The sequence below is a fragment of the Anser brachyrhynchus genome, assembly GCF_964034855.1.
Source record: "Anser brachyrhynchus genome assembly, chromosome: 17".
NCBI classification, from domain to species: domain Eukaryota; kingdom Metazoa; phylum Chordata; class Aves; order Anseriformes; family Anatidae; genus Anser; species Anser brachyrhynchus.
In genome coordinates this window covers 4,282,943-4,296,803 of record NC_137710.1, presented here as the reverse complement: position 1 = coordinate 4,296,803, position 13,861 = coordinate 4,282,943, and the positions used below count along the sequence as shown (strand labels likewise).

Genomic DNA, 13,861 nt, shown 5'->3' with positions numbered 1-13,861 from the left:
CCTCTGACAAGGGCTGCACCAACTGAAGCAAAGCTAAAACACTTCAACCAGACCAATTCATAGAAGTCTTTAGAGGAATTCTTTCATCGCTGTAATTAATTCTTTAAGTACCACAGTGGGATGCTCTAAATTCAAACGCAGTCCAAGGAGTAATGATTATACTAATGGGAGAAGCTGTGCAGTAAATAAATGCGAGTGCCCTGCTGAAAGAGATCGCTTTCAATAGGAGGCTGCCACTCAGGGAGATAACCACGTCCTGGGGATAACTCAGACGACGAAGCCCCACAGACCGGGGCCTGATGCGCAGCCCCAGACCCAGGTACCTAACCAGGCGTTTTGGTGGACACCAACGAGAGCCGGGGCAGCTCCAGCTCCCAGCCACACAGCTCCACACAGCGTCGGTCCTGCCCCACATCGGGAGCACCCCAAGAGCCACAACACAGCAGCGGCTGCTGAAGAGCCTTAGGCCGAAGCCACAGGAGGGCTGGCAGCGACCGCGGCAAGACAGAAGGCTCAAGGCCGCGGTTCGGGCCGAAGGAGCCGATACTTGTCAAAAGTGACGTGCCAAGGGCTGGCAGTGGACATCAGTGACCTTATTACAACACCAATGGTGTTGCAGATGTGGATGGTTCTGCCATGGAATAAGGTGTGAGAGAGGGACACCTGGGTTTCAAAAGGGTGCATCTGAAGAACGGCTCCGCAGCATAGGCCCTGGAAAGACGTCCCCCATCCCCTCAGGCTGCCCGGCTCCGTCAGGCCAGGGACAGAGCCTTTGCTTCCAGCAGCAAACATCAACTCCATCTCTCCATTTCTGCCTAACGCTTCCCGCAACTATTTTAATGGGGCTGGTCCAGATGAAACTCGGCCAAAGAAACGAGCATTAATTCAGTCCTGTCCATCCCCGCCCTGACTGCTGACACAACTGGCTGTTTTCAACATAGCCCCAGAGCCCGCGGCCAAGCACAGCCACCCACCACCCTGCTCCCCGGGCCCGCAGGGCTTTGGGCACGGTGCTGGCCCCTCGCACACAGGACAGGAGAGCACAGGCCACAGCCTCCACAGCGCCAGCTCTCTTCCCCACACCCCTTTGAGATCTACAGATGGAAAATTGAAGAATGGTTAACCATAAAATTCATGCTGTCTTCTGTTTTACTTGCATTTTCTTTTTTTTTTTTAAATGATGATGAACCTTTTTTTTTTTTTTTGCCAATACTCATGCTAATAACTTTCAGTGGGCTACTCCTAAGCAAAAGACAGGAAATGAGTAACAGCTGCATTAAAAAAAAAAAAGAGGAAAACTCTGTATATTAATTCTCATATCTGTCAGAGATGAGGATTTAATAATGTTAGTAACTAAGCTACTCCATTATTTCCAAACACCTTGGAGGAGAATGTCTTTGTGCAAGATGAATTAGACAGTGTGACTGTAGCTGCCTTCTTTGCGTCTTCAGAGCTCATCTCCACGTGCATTCCAAGTCCCTGCCCTTTATTCTCCAAATAACCTCCAACTGTAAATGTATTTACATCCCAGCCTCAGCTTCTCCTCCGTTTCCCACCCGTTTAACCATTTGTCCCCATTTCACAGATTTGCCTGACTTGGGGGTTCGGACAGGCGATGAGGATGGAAAGTTGTGGATTCGGGTCACCCGACGAGCGACGGAACAGGCAGAGAAGAAGTGTAGGCGGAAGACAGGAGAGGCCTAATGGGCTGCGAAGCGCTCTGCCAAGGAAGCGGCAGAAGCCCTGCTGCCTGCAGCACCGAGCACCAGCCGCGCAGGAACTGCCTGTACCCGACCGGAGACGGGAGGAGCGGGTTATCCGCCAGTGCTTGCAGCTCTCGCTCCCGTGATGTGGGGACGGCTGAGGCACGCCAGCCTTCGAGCTTGCCCTGACGGAGCTCTCTGCTGCTGCTGCTGGAGAGCTTTTACCATCCTCTCTTTCGATGATGAAAAGCCCGTTTCGTTGTGCGAGTATGCATTTTGTCCTTTTTCCACCCCATGGAAGACAACCACGCTTCTTGTGTTTAATGGCCATCTGCCCCCAGCTCTCAAAGTGCCCTTGAGAACCACGCGGGACATTTCAGGCTGCCATGGTCCTGTGGCACTGGGGGACAGAGGCACCGGGGGCTGACGGCTGCTGCCTCCCATTGGCCTCAACATGCCCCATGCACATGGCCAGACCAGATCCTTCCAAAACTTCTGTCAGACTTGCTCCTTTTTGAACCAAAATAATAATAATAATAATCAGCCAAAGCCAGTCAGCAGCTACTGACTCTCTGCTGAGTTTCTAATTACTGCTCGTTGCATAGAAACCAGCTCAAGGGTTCCCTTTTAGGGTACATGGACTTTGTCATTTTGGGGTGCAAGTTTTATCCATTCCGTGCTGCAGCAGCAACGTTTGCTCCAAGAGCTGCAGCATCCATTAAGCAGCATCCCTTCCCCACCACAGCGAAGGTCTCACTGCTAAGCAAAAGCTGTGGCTAATTGACAACAGCTCCTAAACTGAGAGATAAAATAGTTGTGTCTGTCACTCATGTGAACAGCTGGCTTCAGCAGCCCGACTGCTAAATAATGTAAAATGGTTCATTCTTCTGACTCGGCGAAGATCCTTTACGAGACGAATCAAAGTCTCTGGTGCTACAGAGCCATGCCCTGATCATTCCTGCATCTTAAAAATCTAACATTGCTCATAAAATTCATAAATAACATAAACCTTGCTCCTCACACTGCTCTCCCAATCAGAGAAACTGGATTTAAATCACCTGCTGGCAGGTTTATTGCAGGGCCCACAAGCAGATAAGGTCCTGTGCACCAGCCCTCTGCACTTAACAGAATATAAATCTCTGCTTTGCCATCTGTTTTTGAGATGCTCCCATACAAGCGAAACAAAACAGAAAAAGAACGAAAATCAAAAAAAAAAGAAAAAGACCGAAGCTATCTGCACTTCCAGTCTCCAGAAGGATTTTATTTCTTGGGTAATGAGGATGGTATTTTCCCCCTCCCTTGCAAAAATGCTTTTGCTCCCCAGGCCGTTTCCCCCAGAGCTCCCAGGGCAGGTGGGCAGCCACGCTCTCCCCATGCTGGGGTCCCAGGGCGCATCATGCCAGGAAGATAAAAACATGCCCAGGGCACAGCAGCTCTCCAGGGCTGCTTGACGGTGGCACGGCAAGACAAGCAGCACTGATTCCTGCCCAGTTCTACCCCCTTCTTGGGGTACCCCCTTGCTTAGCCCTAACACAAAAAAATAAAAAAAATAAAATAAGGAAAAGAAAAAAAAAAAACAGTTCAAATCAAACGCTACTCTTCATTTTTCTCTCCTCGCCTGAAGTTGCAGGAGACCAGATAGGACGTAATCGCCACTTTTAAAATCATCTCCTATGGCAGTCAAATTGATCAAGTGGGGAGGCTGGGCTGCTTTCAAAGTTGAACAAACTGATCTTCTATGAAAGATGGTGTTTACATTGCCTCTCAATAGCTCGCTGAAATATGCATCTCTCTCGCCATTTCATCACCAAAATTTGGGAAGAAAGTGTTTAAAAAAAATAAGAAAATAAAGGAAAAAAAGAAAGTGTGCTCAAATCTGGAGCACATCATAAATTCATGAAGCTTTCTGAATGCTGTCAAAAACAAAGCACGTTTATGTAAACAGAGAAAAGCTGAAAGTGCGCGGCAAGAGAATTTCTCGACAGCGCGGAAGAAACGTTAATATTGACACGGCACCCGAGTCCGCAGCCCGGGCAGCGTCCCACCGTGCGAGGTGCTGGGCGCACGGGTAAGCGCCCCAGTCCCCCCACGGTGGGGAACGGGAGTACCCAGAGCAAACCAGGCACGGGGCGATCCCTGCCCGCCCCTGTAAGTTATCCAAGGCCTCTTTGCTCGCAATTTCTGCCTGCCCATCCTCACATGGGAACAACTTCCTCTGGAATGCCAGCTGGGAGGCTCCTGACAGCATGCAATCGAAGCGTCTTCTACGACACCCAGAGCGCCGCGTGGCTGCTCACGCTCCCGAGCCTCCGTGGCACTCAGTGCCAGCCGTGCGGTGGCCGCAGCCAGGAACACACCTCCCCGCAGCCACGCAGCAAGCGCTAACGCTGTGCCGGCGATTCAAGTCCCCGCCTGGCGTTAACAGGCCTCAGTTACACCAGCGGGGGAGGAGGGCGGGGGGGTCACGTTCGGTGAATCCAGTTCACAGAGCAGACTACTCATTTCCACAGGTTGGCCCCTCATCCAGCAGGATGCTGCCCAGGGCCAAATGGGTTTTGCATCATTAAATCGCTGCCTACCACCCGCCCCAGCCACCCCTACTCCAGGTCCCAGGGGCAGCCGCCAGCACAGGTCAGCAGGACTCGCCTTGATGCTACAGGTGGGCAGCAGCCCCCTCCATGAGATACGCAGCAGGTGTCGGGAAAGCCATGGCTAACGTGGAGAAGGGAGAGCAGTGCCACCTGCTCGCGGTGTCCCGCAGCACCACAAGCAGCGCGTGAAGTGACGGGCGAGCTGATAAAAGCCCCGAGAGCAGGTACGCAACATGCCGTCTGCTGCGGACACCCAACATCTGCCTGGGCTCAGAGGGTAGCTAAACACACGATGGCAAACCCGTCACAGCGATCAAGTGAACAGATGCCATCCCTGGCTCAGGAACGCATCCCTGATTCGGGAATCCTTCCCGAGACACAAACTGTGCCGAGGTCTCGGCTCCCCCCGCAGCCCCCCTTGGGCTCACACCTTCCTCCCCACGCCGAGCTGCTCCCAGCACGGGGATAACAGCGCTCGGAGCTCCCATCACTGCCAGTAATAAAATACAGCAAATTAATTGCACTCTATTGATTTGTTTTTTAACGTAACTATTTTGGCATCCAAACCCCAGGAGACTCTATTGATCAGCTGAAGAGCCAGGTGTCAACGAGCAGAGCTTTGCAACCAAGCCTGACAGACTGAAGAAAACGATCAAGAAGCGACACGGTGAGCGACGGGGACTTTCCTCTTTCAGACATACAAAGGAGGCTGCAGCACTGACGACGGGGGATTCTGAAGCGCAAAAAGCTGCGCAGGGCAGGTCGCGGCTGCCGCCTGCCTTCCCAGCGAGCCCAACACCGATCGCAGCGGCGACACAGGAGCCCACAGCAGCTCCACCGCCTTCAGAGGAGCTGCTCCAGATTTACACTGACGGGAAGTAAAATCAGAATATGTGAGAGGTATTGCCGGAATGGACGCTGGAGCAAGAGGCACTACAGAAATTCCAGACTCCTCCCCTGACCCCACTACCCCCCCACATCACATCGGGTGGGACGGTCACTGGATAAAACGTTGAAATCCGCGCTGATGAGGAGAAAATAACCTACATTTTCAACAGTTTGTACGATCGCATTCTGCCAACCTACGGCACAGCCGGTAGCACAGGTCTCTCATTTTCTGTTCCCAAAGCACCCCTGCACAACAAGTGCCTCCATGTTACGCAGAGCCTCGGGGGGGGCACACGATGAAACAAGCGTACTGCCTGCCCTCCTGCAGCCCCCCGGGGGTCCGAACACAACCCCCTGCTCCCTCCTCGTGCGCGCATCGTGGTGGCTGCCGCAGCCCAGCCTCGCGCATGGGCAACCCACCCAGCTCGCCCCCCGGATGCCGACCCACGCGGCCCCGGAGGCAGCCCCGCCGCCAGCCGGGAAGGCGGCCAGGAGCCCGGCCCGGCTGCCAGCAGCAAGCAGGGGCCTGCTGCCAGCGAGGCGCATCCTCGAGGCCGGCCCCGGGCTGCCAAGTGCACGGCGCTCGCCCTCTGCTCGCAGGGGACCCGGGGACAGCGAGTGATCTCTTAATTGCGCCTTCGCAGAGCTGTTCTGGGGGTCCGACGGACGGGAGGGCGAACGGGAGGTGGGAGCCACCTCCAGGGAGCGGGGAAGGGAGAGAAGGCAAATAAATGGTGAACATGGCAAGTGCCCAACGTGGCTGTCTGTGCAAGCGGGGAGCTCAGAGCTGGCAGCCCCGCTCCGTGACCCGGGCCAGGGGTCTCCGCAGCCACCCGGGTCACGACGTGCTCCGCTAACCCCAGTGTCTGGCAGGGCTGTGCTCTGCGGGTGGGAGCACAGCCCCAGGCCCCCCAAACCCCTTCTCCTGCTGCCACCCGTGCCCAGGGAGGGACAGGACAGGGGCAGCAGCGGGACACGGGATGCCACAGCCCAGCGAGGCAAAGCCCAGCGACGGCTTGGCAATGCGCAGCGTGAGCTGCGAGCCTGTGCCGTGCACGCTGAGCACGGAGGCACTCGGAGAGCAGGGGAGAGGGACGGGCACGGCGGCAGGTTTGCAGCCACAAACTGTTCCAAAGTGGGTTTCCATATGTTTAAGCACTCGGAGCGCTGGAAGAATTACACCCACAGCCCGATCTCACCATGGTAGCTACCCACACAGGAGGAGAGGGGAATATCAGAGAAAAGATTATCATTAATGTGTCAAAGCAATAAAAAAAAAGAAAAAACATAAAAAAGCATTCCTTTTCTGCTCTTAACTCCCTCCTCGACTTAAAGCAGAGGCTTCACCGAGCACAGGGCATCGCGCTAGCCACAACAAGCCCCTGCCCTCGTGCCCTGCGCCCTGCTCCCAATTTCCACGTGTGCCCTTGGTTGTGCTCCCCCCTCGAGGGACAAGCAGGGCGAGGACCCCTTTTGGCCCCCATGCCCCCCAGAGCAATGCTTCTGCCCTCACAAACCGCTCCTACCATGTCCCTGCAGGAACCCTTCCCCAAATTCTTCCTCCTTCCCCCCGCCACGCACCCCTGCGCCCTCCCCAGGACCCCCCAGCCGCCGCCAGCACCCCTCCCACCCCTCACTCTTTTTTTTTTTTTTCCCCCAAAAAAAAAACCCTCTTTTTTTTAGCGGATCCCTAAACCCACCACCAAGTTTCCCCGGCAGCCCAGGGCCAAACGCGAGCGCCGTCCCGAGCAGCAGCAGAGGCGAACGGCTCGCTGAGCAACTCCGGCCCCGGCGCATCTTAATTAATTGGGCTTTAACAGCCGCTATTTATTACCGCCAACAGCTGCGGGCACAGCGGTCCCTGCGGCGGCTTCCCCGGGCACCGCAGCCCCCGGACCCCTCCGGGACCCCTCCGGGACCCCCCCGGGGGATGGGGGGCACGAGGGGCGAGCCGCAGCCGAGCCCCGTGTGTCCCCCCCCCATCCCAGCCCCAGGGCCTGATCCTGCCCCCGCCAGCCACGGAGCGGGTTGAAGGCTCCCGTACCCCAAGCACAAATGTCATCCCCGAGGAAGTAGGGGGGGAATAAAATTAAAAAAAAAAAAAAAAAGAGTTTTCGGGGAAGAGGGGGGGAAAAGGGGAAGGGAGGGGAAATAAAATTAAAAAAAAAGCGGAGTTTTCGGGAGCCGCGCGGGGTTACCTCGGCACAGGAGCAGCAGCGGCGCCAGGAGCAGCGCGGGGCCCGGGGGGAGCATCCTCTTTGTTCCATGCCCAGCAGTGGGCATGGTGCTGCTGCTCTTCGGAGCGGGGCGGCTGGCGCCGGGGGGGGGCCGGGGGTGTCGCGGCGGAGCCCGGAACCACTCCCCCCGCTGCTGCCCGCTCCCCTCGGCCGGGAGCCCCGCGGAGGGGCCGGGGCTGGAGATGGGGGGGGGGGGGGGGGTCCGGGGATGATGATGATGATGGGGGGGGGCCAGGCGGGGACACCCCTCGCTCACGGCCGCCCCCGCAGCATCGCAGCCGCCGCCGCCCCCCCCCCCCCCTCCGATCCCGCTGCCCGGGGGGCGGGCGCGGGGCTGCGCGGCTCAGCCTGGAGGGGGGTGGCTTTTTGGGGAGCGGGGGGTGGATTTTTGGGGAGGGGGGGAGGGAGGTTTTGGGGGAGGGAAGGGTGGGTTTTAGGAGGGGGGGGCTCCGGTGAGGCCGCCCCGAGCCCCCCCCCCAAGAAGTTTCTCCCCGCTCCCCCCGGGGGGGGGGTGCCCGGCCCCGGGCGCTGCAGCAGGCTCGGGGTGGGGGGGGGAGCCCGGCCGCCCCCCTCCCGGCTCGGAGCGGCGGCGGCGAGGTGCGGAGCGGTGCGGAGCGGAGCGCAGGGAAGGGAAGAGCGCGGCTCCCCCCTCGCGGCCGCGGCCGTCACTGCGCGGAGCCGCCGGGCTGGCGGCGGGGGGCGCGCAGGTGGGCGCGGGGGGGGGCCGGGGGTGCTCGGGGGGGGGCCCAGCTGTGTGATAGGGGCGTGCAAAGGGCCGTGCAAAGCGTCTTGCAAAGGGGCGGGCAAAAGGTTTTGCCAAGAGCTGTGCAAGGGGCCGTGCAAAGCACGCTGCAAGGGGCGTGCAAAGGCCCGTGCAAAGGGGGTTGCAAAGAGCCGTGCAAAGGGGTTTGCGTGCAGGATTGCAAAGAAGTCTCGCACAGGGAGTTGAAGGGTATGTTGTAAAGGGCTTTGCAAAGCGCCGTGCAAAGGGCCGTGCGAAGCATGTTGCAAAGAGGCGTGCAAAAGGTTTTGCAAAGAGCTGTGCAAAGAGCTGCGCGAAGCCTGTTGCAAAGGGCTTTGCAAAGGGGGTTGCAAAGAGCCATGCAAAGGGGCTTGCGCAGGGGGGGTGCAAGTTCCAGCTGAATATGAGAGGGCACTTGAGGGAGGCAGAGCGCTGGGACAGGTTGCCCAGAGAGGTTGTGCAGTCTCCTCTGGAGATGCTCAAAACCCGCCTGGGTGCCATCCTGCACGCCGTGCTCTGGGTGATCCCGCTTGGCAGGGGGCTGGACTGGGTGATGGCCAGGGGTCCCTTCCAACCTCGGCCATGCTGCGAGTTGGCAAAGGGCATCCTAAAGGGCGTGCAGCAGGAGCAAAGGGGTGTGCAAGGGGCTGTGCGGGGCTGCAGCAGCACACAGGTGTACTGCGCTCCCACACCCCAGCCCCGATTGCCCCGACTGGCACTTGAAGCACAAAGCCAAACACCGCTCGTCTTCCCTAGACCTCTCCCCTTGAATCCAAAAATAAACCACTGCTGGAACCAGTGTTGCGGTGAAAAGTAAACCCAGCTCTTTAAGAGCTGGGAGTTGTTACTGTGATCGCAACAGAAACAGCTAGGTAAAAAGGAGGGAATAACTGAAAAAAAAACATCCCCTTGGGTTCTTCCAGTTCTGCGAACACGTCTCCGAGTTTGATTTTTCCCCTCCCCGCATAAACAAGCTTTTATGTAGTACTTGCTCTAATCTTGTTTGTCTCCATAACCACTCCTATGAATGTCATAAAAAATTTAAGTCTAATATTTTACCGCTCCACACGAACGGCAACGTGAACAAACGCTCACCTCCCGTGCAGGGAAGCAAAACGCTGCACCCTGCACCCCTGGGGAGCCCCAGCTACGTCTGGAGGAACTGGGCCCCCATGGGTTAGGGGGGACGGGGCTAGAGCGAACGCAAAGATTTGATTTCCTCAAATAGCGTAAAACCAATCTAACGACAGAAAAATTAGCTGTAATAATGAGGATTGTCTTGCTGTCTCCTCTCGGCACTGCTGGGCACTGTGGGGGTGCCCTTGCAGGCTTGTGTCACCGTGAAGGAAGTGTGCAAGGGGTGTGCAAAGGGTGTGCAAGGGATGTCCCAGAGCCAGCCACGAGGTTTCCCCACTGCTCCCTTGCATGCCTGGGATCAGGGGTGCCAGGCCCGTGGGGGCCACCAGCACCCAGGCCTAGCTGCATTGCTGAGCACGTCTTAAATATGATTTTATAGCCTGCATTTGAAACAAAATCCAAAGTGAGAAATTTTGTGAACCGGGAAAGTGCTGACAAGGAGTGGATCCTGCTTACAATGCCCAACAGCAGCCCAGAGCCTGCCGGGGCCATAATCTGGGGCTTGCACACGCGGGTCTCCAAATAACGCTTTTCCCAAGGGAGGTTTTCTGTGAAGTTACGCTGGTGGGATGTTGATGCCCTTTCTTTGGGCCGGATTTTGCCCAAAGAGGCAACCTGTGCTACGAAAGACTTGAGAGACTTTGCAGCATTACGGGAAGCTGTTGCTTGTCACATCACTCAGATGTCAGAAGAGGGAAGGTTTCAGGAGCACCCCTAGGTAAGCAGTGAGGACGAGAATTGTAAAGATGTCTCAGCGTACGAGGAGGCAAAAACCCAGCCAGGAGATAAGGAGAGGCAAGGATCCAGGCCTGAACCTTGCAGGTCTGAACTGTGCCGCAGCAAGGGGAGCAAAATCACCACCAGGGCTGGAACAGCAGCATGGGGTAGGTGGGCATCGGGTGCTTGTCCCAGCTCTTCCTCCACCGTCACCCCATGACGGAGCCCTAAATGACATTTGGGAGCCCTGCGGGTGCGGCGCTGCCTTTCAAAGCTCTCCAGAGCTCCGCATCGCCGTGCTCCCCTGCAGCCGAGCTCATCAGATCTGCATTTACAGCACAAGCCTGCCAGACCCGAAAACAGTTCGGTGAGTCAAAACAACAAGAGTGACACATTAAATTTGTCCTAAAGCTGCTGTTTGGGGGATGACTAAAGCAACTCGTGAATCCAGGTCAAACTCCGCAAACAGTTTTGGCTGAGGGAAAAAATGGTAACGTCTGAGTATTTTTGGCACTTTCGAAGGGAAATGTTTTGGCTTTGGATGTTGAGCCGCGTTTGTAAATCAACTTTAGCTGTTTGAGTACAAGGGAGGAGGTAAAGAGAGCAAAATACTGTCATCCCAGCTGGAGAAGCCAGGACCCACAGCACACCTTGAAATTGCTGGGGCTGCATTCCCCAAGGTGTCAGTGCCTCTAAAACGTGAAAATCTGCCAGTGCACCTGGAAAAGGCACCAAGGGCAGGTCCCATCAGCTGCATGAGGAGTATGGGCATCATGACCTGCAGTGAAACCACCACTCCCTGCACCTGCTCTGCAGATTTTTATGCTCTATCTAGACCAGGCAAGCCAAGAAAGCATTGCAACCCCATTATTTAGGGCTGCTTTTAAGAAACCCCGGGCTCTCGACCACCTGCACCGCAGCCTTGCGATGCTGCATGGCCAGCACGGGGCAGTGGGGACCACAGCTCCCTGCAGCGGAGCACCTGCGGGGGCTACAAGGTGATGAATTGCCCTAATTTCTGTTCCCTCTTCTACCTGTGTTTAATTAAATCAGCTTGAGACAGGGCTGAGCAGGAGATTGACTGATTTCTCTCTGTGTAATTGAAAAAAACTGTGTGTGGCGGGGCGTAGTGCCGGGCAGAAATAAGGTGGCTGGCACTGTGAGCAGGTGGGGGCCCTGAGTGCAGGGAGAGACAGCGAGGGGCAAGATGAGAGTAAGCCCCTAAAAGCCAGGGTTTTGCTCACCTGCTGCTGCTAGACGGGGACCCGGCTCGGCACAAAGCAGAGAAGCAGCCTGCAGCCCTCCCTTCCCATGCTCGCCCATCAAAAGGACCAAATTCCCATTCAGGTGCTGCAAACACAGGAGCTGGAGTTTCCGAGAGCCGGTGCCACCGCCGGGGTGGGAAGGAGGAGAAATGAAGCAAAACGAGTTAACCTCAGGTGACACCCGCTGCTTCTCCCGTCAGGAAGGCGTTTTGCAGGGCGCCAACACAGCTTCCCCAGAAGAGCAGCCCTGGCTCTTGGATTTGGGGCAGAAGGGGCAGTTTTGGGAAAGGACCGATCCGGTTGCCATTTCTCGCAGCACACAGGTCGGATGGGGCTCGCTGCTGTCAGGGCACACGGGCGGCTGTGCAGTGTGTGCTGACATCGGCTTGCAGTGTGCTTCTTCAGGCGGTGCACACTCTCCTGAGCACATGATCTCTTCCGTGAAAGCTGGCTTAATATCTTTAGGAAAACAACAGGAGCCCTAGGCCTCTTAGAAATTCATATCGTAAAGCATCCTTTGATTATTCTTTCTTTATTTTTCCTAATTGCTGGTCATAAAACCCATTTTTAAGGAAATAATTGTGTACAGAAGAATCAGTTGCGTGCCATAGAGATGCTGTTATTTGCATAATTACGAGGAGCCTGATTTTTATCTCTTAGCTTTGCCAAAATAAAGAGAAATGATCTTGTCCCGTGTCATAGATGCATCATTTTCTGGTGTCCCTGAATCAATCAAAACACCCAGCCCCTTAATTCTGGTGAAACCAGGGTCTGAAGCACGTACATCTGATGGCTTTTATGTACCTCTTGGGAACATAGCCGGGTTTCAAATACAGTCTGGGCACACAGCTGGGCACTGAGTTTTCCCTGCTTCTCTGTCTGTCTGTCCTTCACCACTGAAATTGCTGGGGAATCCCGGGTTTTTCTCCTCCTGCAAAGAACCGCAGACACTTGCCTCCTCTCGGAGCAGGGCCGCTCACTTGGGCTGGCTTCACAGCAGCCAGAGCAGGTGGGGGGCTTTAACGAGCACCTCGATCCCATCCAGCTGTTCTTTTTACACGGCTTCATCATTACTAAGAATTAACTTTGCAACACGAGCGCGCCACGCCGTCACCCGCAATCCTCAGCGCCATCTGGACCAGCTTCTCCCTTGCCTGCTGGAGGCCACGGGGAGATGCTCGGAGGTGGAAGAAGAGGAGGCAGCTGCGGCTGGACGGGCTTCAACAGCAGCTGGATTTGCAGAGAGGCCTTTGCACCGCTCCTGCAGTTGCCACGCGCGAAGCAAAGCAGCAACGCGTAAAAGCGAGGGGATGGGGCAGGACATGGCCGCAGCTGGAGGAGCCACCCCAGGGCAGCCCCGAGCAGCTGGGGCTGGGAGTTACATGGAAAACAGAGCCAGTCCCCAACACCGAGTGTTTGCCAGAGGTCACCGCCAGGAAAGTTCTTGGTGGTCATCACGGCAAAACTGTTAAAAATTGGAGCCTTCACGCACCAGAAATAGATAGAAAACACACACAGACCCACCCAAATTTATTCTCTTCCATTCACCCATCCTCAGCAGTGCTAAGGAGCCACCCAAAGTCATCAGAGGGCCAGTTCAAAGGCTGCCCGGGGCACCGCAGCCTCGCCAGCCACCTGCCTGCAGCTGGCATTTGTTTGTGTCCACATTTACACCGAGGAGTCTGCACCGAGAATATTTTTACCGTAAGCAGCCAGCCCACCCCTCACCTTGCAGCGTGGCTCAGGGGGGCTGCGAGCAGGAGCAACACAGAGCCCTAAGTAAAAGGCAGGGAGGTGGCCCCGCTGCTGGCACTGTGTCCCTACCCCAGGCCATCATCTGTATAAAAAAAAAGGATTTTTTTTCTCAGCACAAGTGCCAGGCAGGCTGCATCTAGCACCTGGATCTTTAGAAATTCAGGTCTGCCTCTCTAATGAAAAGGAGAGTCTTTTGCCCCCAGGAGCACTACAGAAATTAATGGATATTACAGCTGTAACTACTTGAATCGAATGCAAACCCATGTGTCACACGGCCCTTTTGCAATTTTAGCAGCTTATTACAGGCCTGTTTACATCTGTCCCTGCCTGATTTAAGCCCAGCAGGAATGAAGCTAATATAAAGCGAGCAAAGTGCATTAGGAGCAGGGATGCTCTGAATGCGACTTGCCCCAGTGCATGGGGCATCCCAATGCCCGATGGAGGGACAAAGCCCGGCAGGGACCGGGGGGGCCCAAGGGGACGAACCCAGACACGTCCCAGTCCCAGCACCCGTCCCCTCGAGCCCGGTGGCACCAGCACCGCACAGGCAGGGGATGTCGCACTGCGCAGTGAAGGTGCTGTGGAGGTGCCCCTACACATTTCGGGGCACGGAGGAGGATTGAAAAGCACCCTCAGGCTTAATAAAAGCACGTTTCTGCAGGAGCCCCAGATGTAGGCGTTAACGTGCAGCTTAATGAACGCGCGTGTTGCCTTTGGTAGTAGCTGAAGGGCTGCAGCAGCTGCCTGCGGCGTGAAAGGCAGAGGTGTGAAGTTGCTCCCGCTCTGCGCTATCGGCATCTTCCAGCTCCCCCCGCTCAGCGAGCAG

General features: G+C 56.2%; 1 protein-coding gene across 4 annotated transcripts in view; it reads right to left on the bottom strand.

The window, feature by feature from the left end:
• The window catches only part of TMEM132B (transmembrane protein 132B), a 254,325-nt gene that overhangs the window by 231,454 nt on the left and 9,010 nt on the right, over positions 1–13,861 (bottom strand). The window contains exon 1 of one of the 4 annotated variants that reach the window (XM_080560175.1): positions 11,260–13,814. The exons of 1 other annotated variant lie outside the window; for it this stretch is intronic. In XM_080560175.1, coding sequence (XP_080416301.1) covers positions 11,260–11,338 — 79 coding nt within the window. In that variant the 5' untranslated portion in view covers positions 11,339–13,814. Of the gene's footprint in view, positions 1–6,882; positions 7,246–7,380; positions 7,637–11,259; positions 13,815–13,861 lie in introns of those variants that run through there. 2 more of the 4 variants (XM_080560174.1, XM_080560173.1) reach the window with 2 other exon arrangements.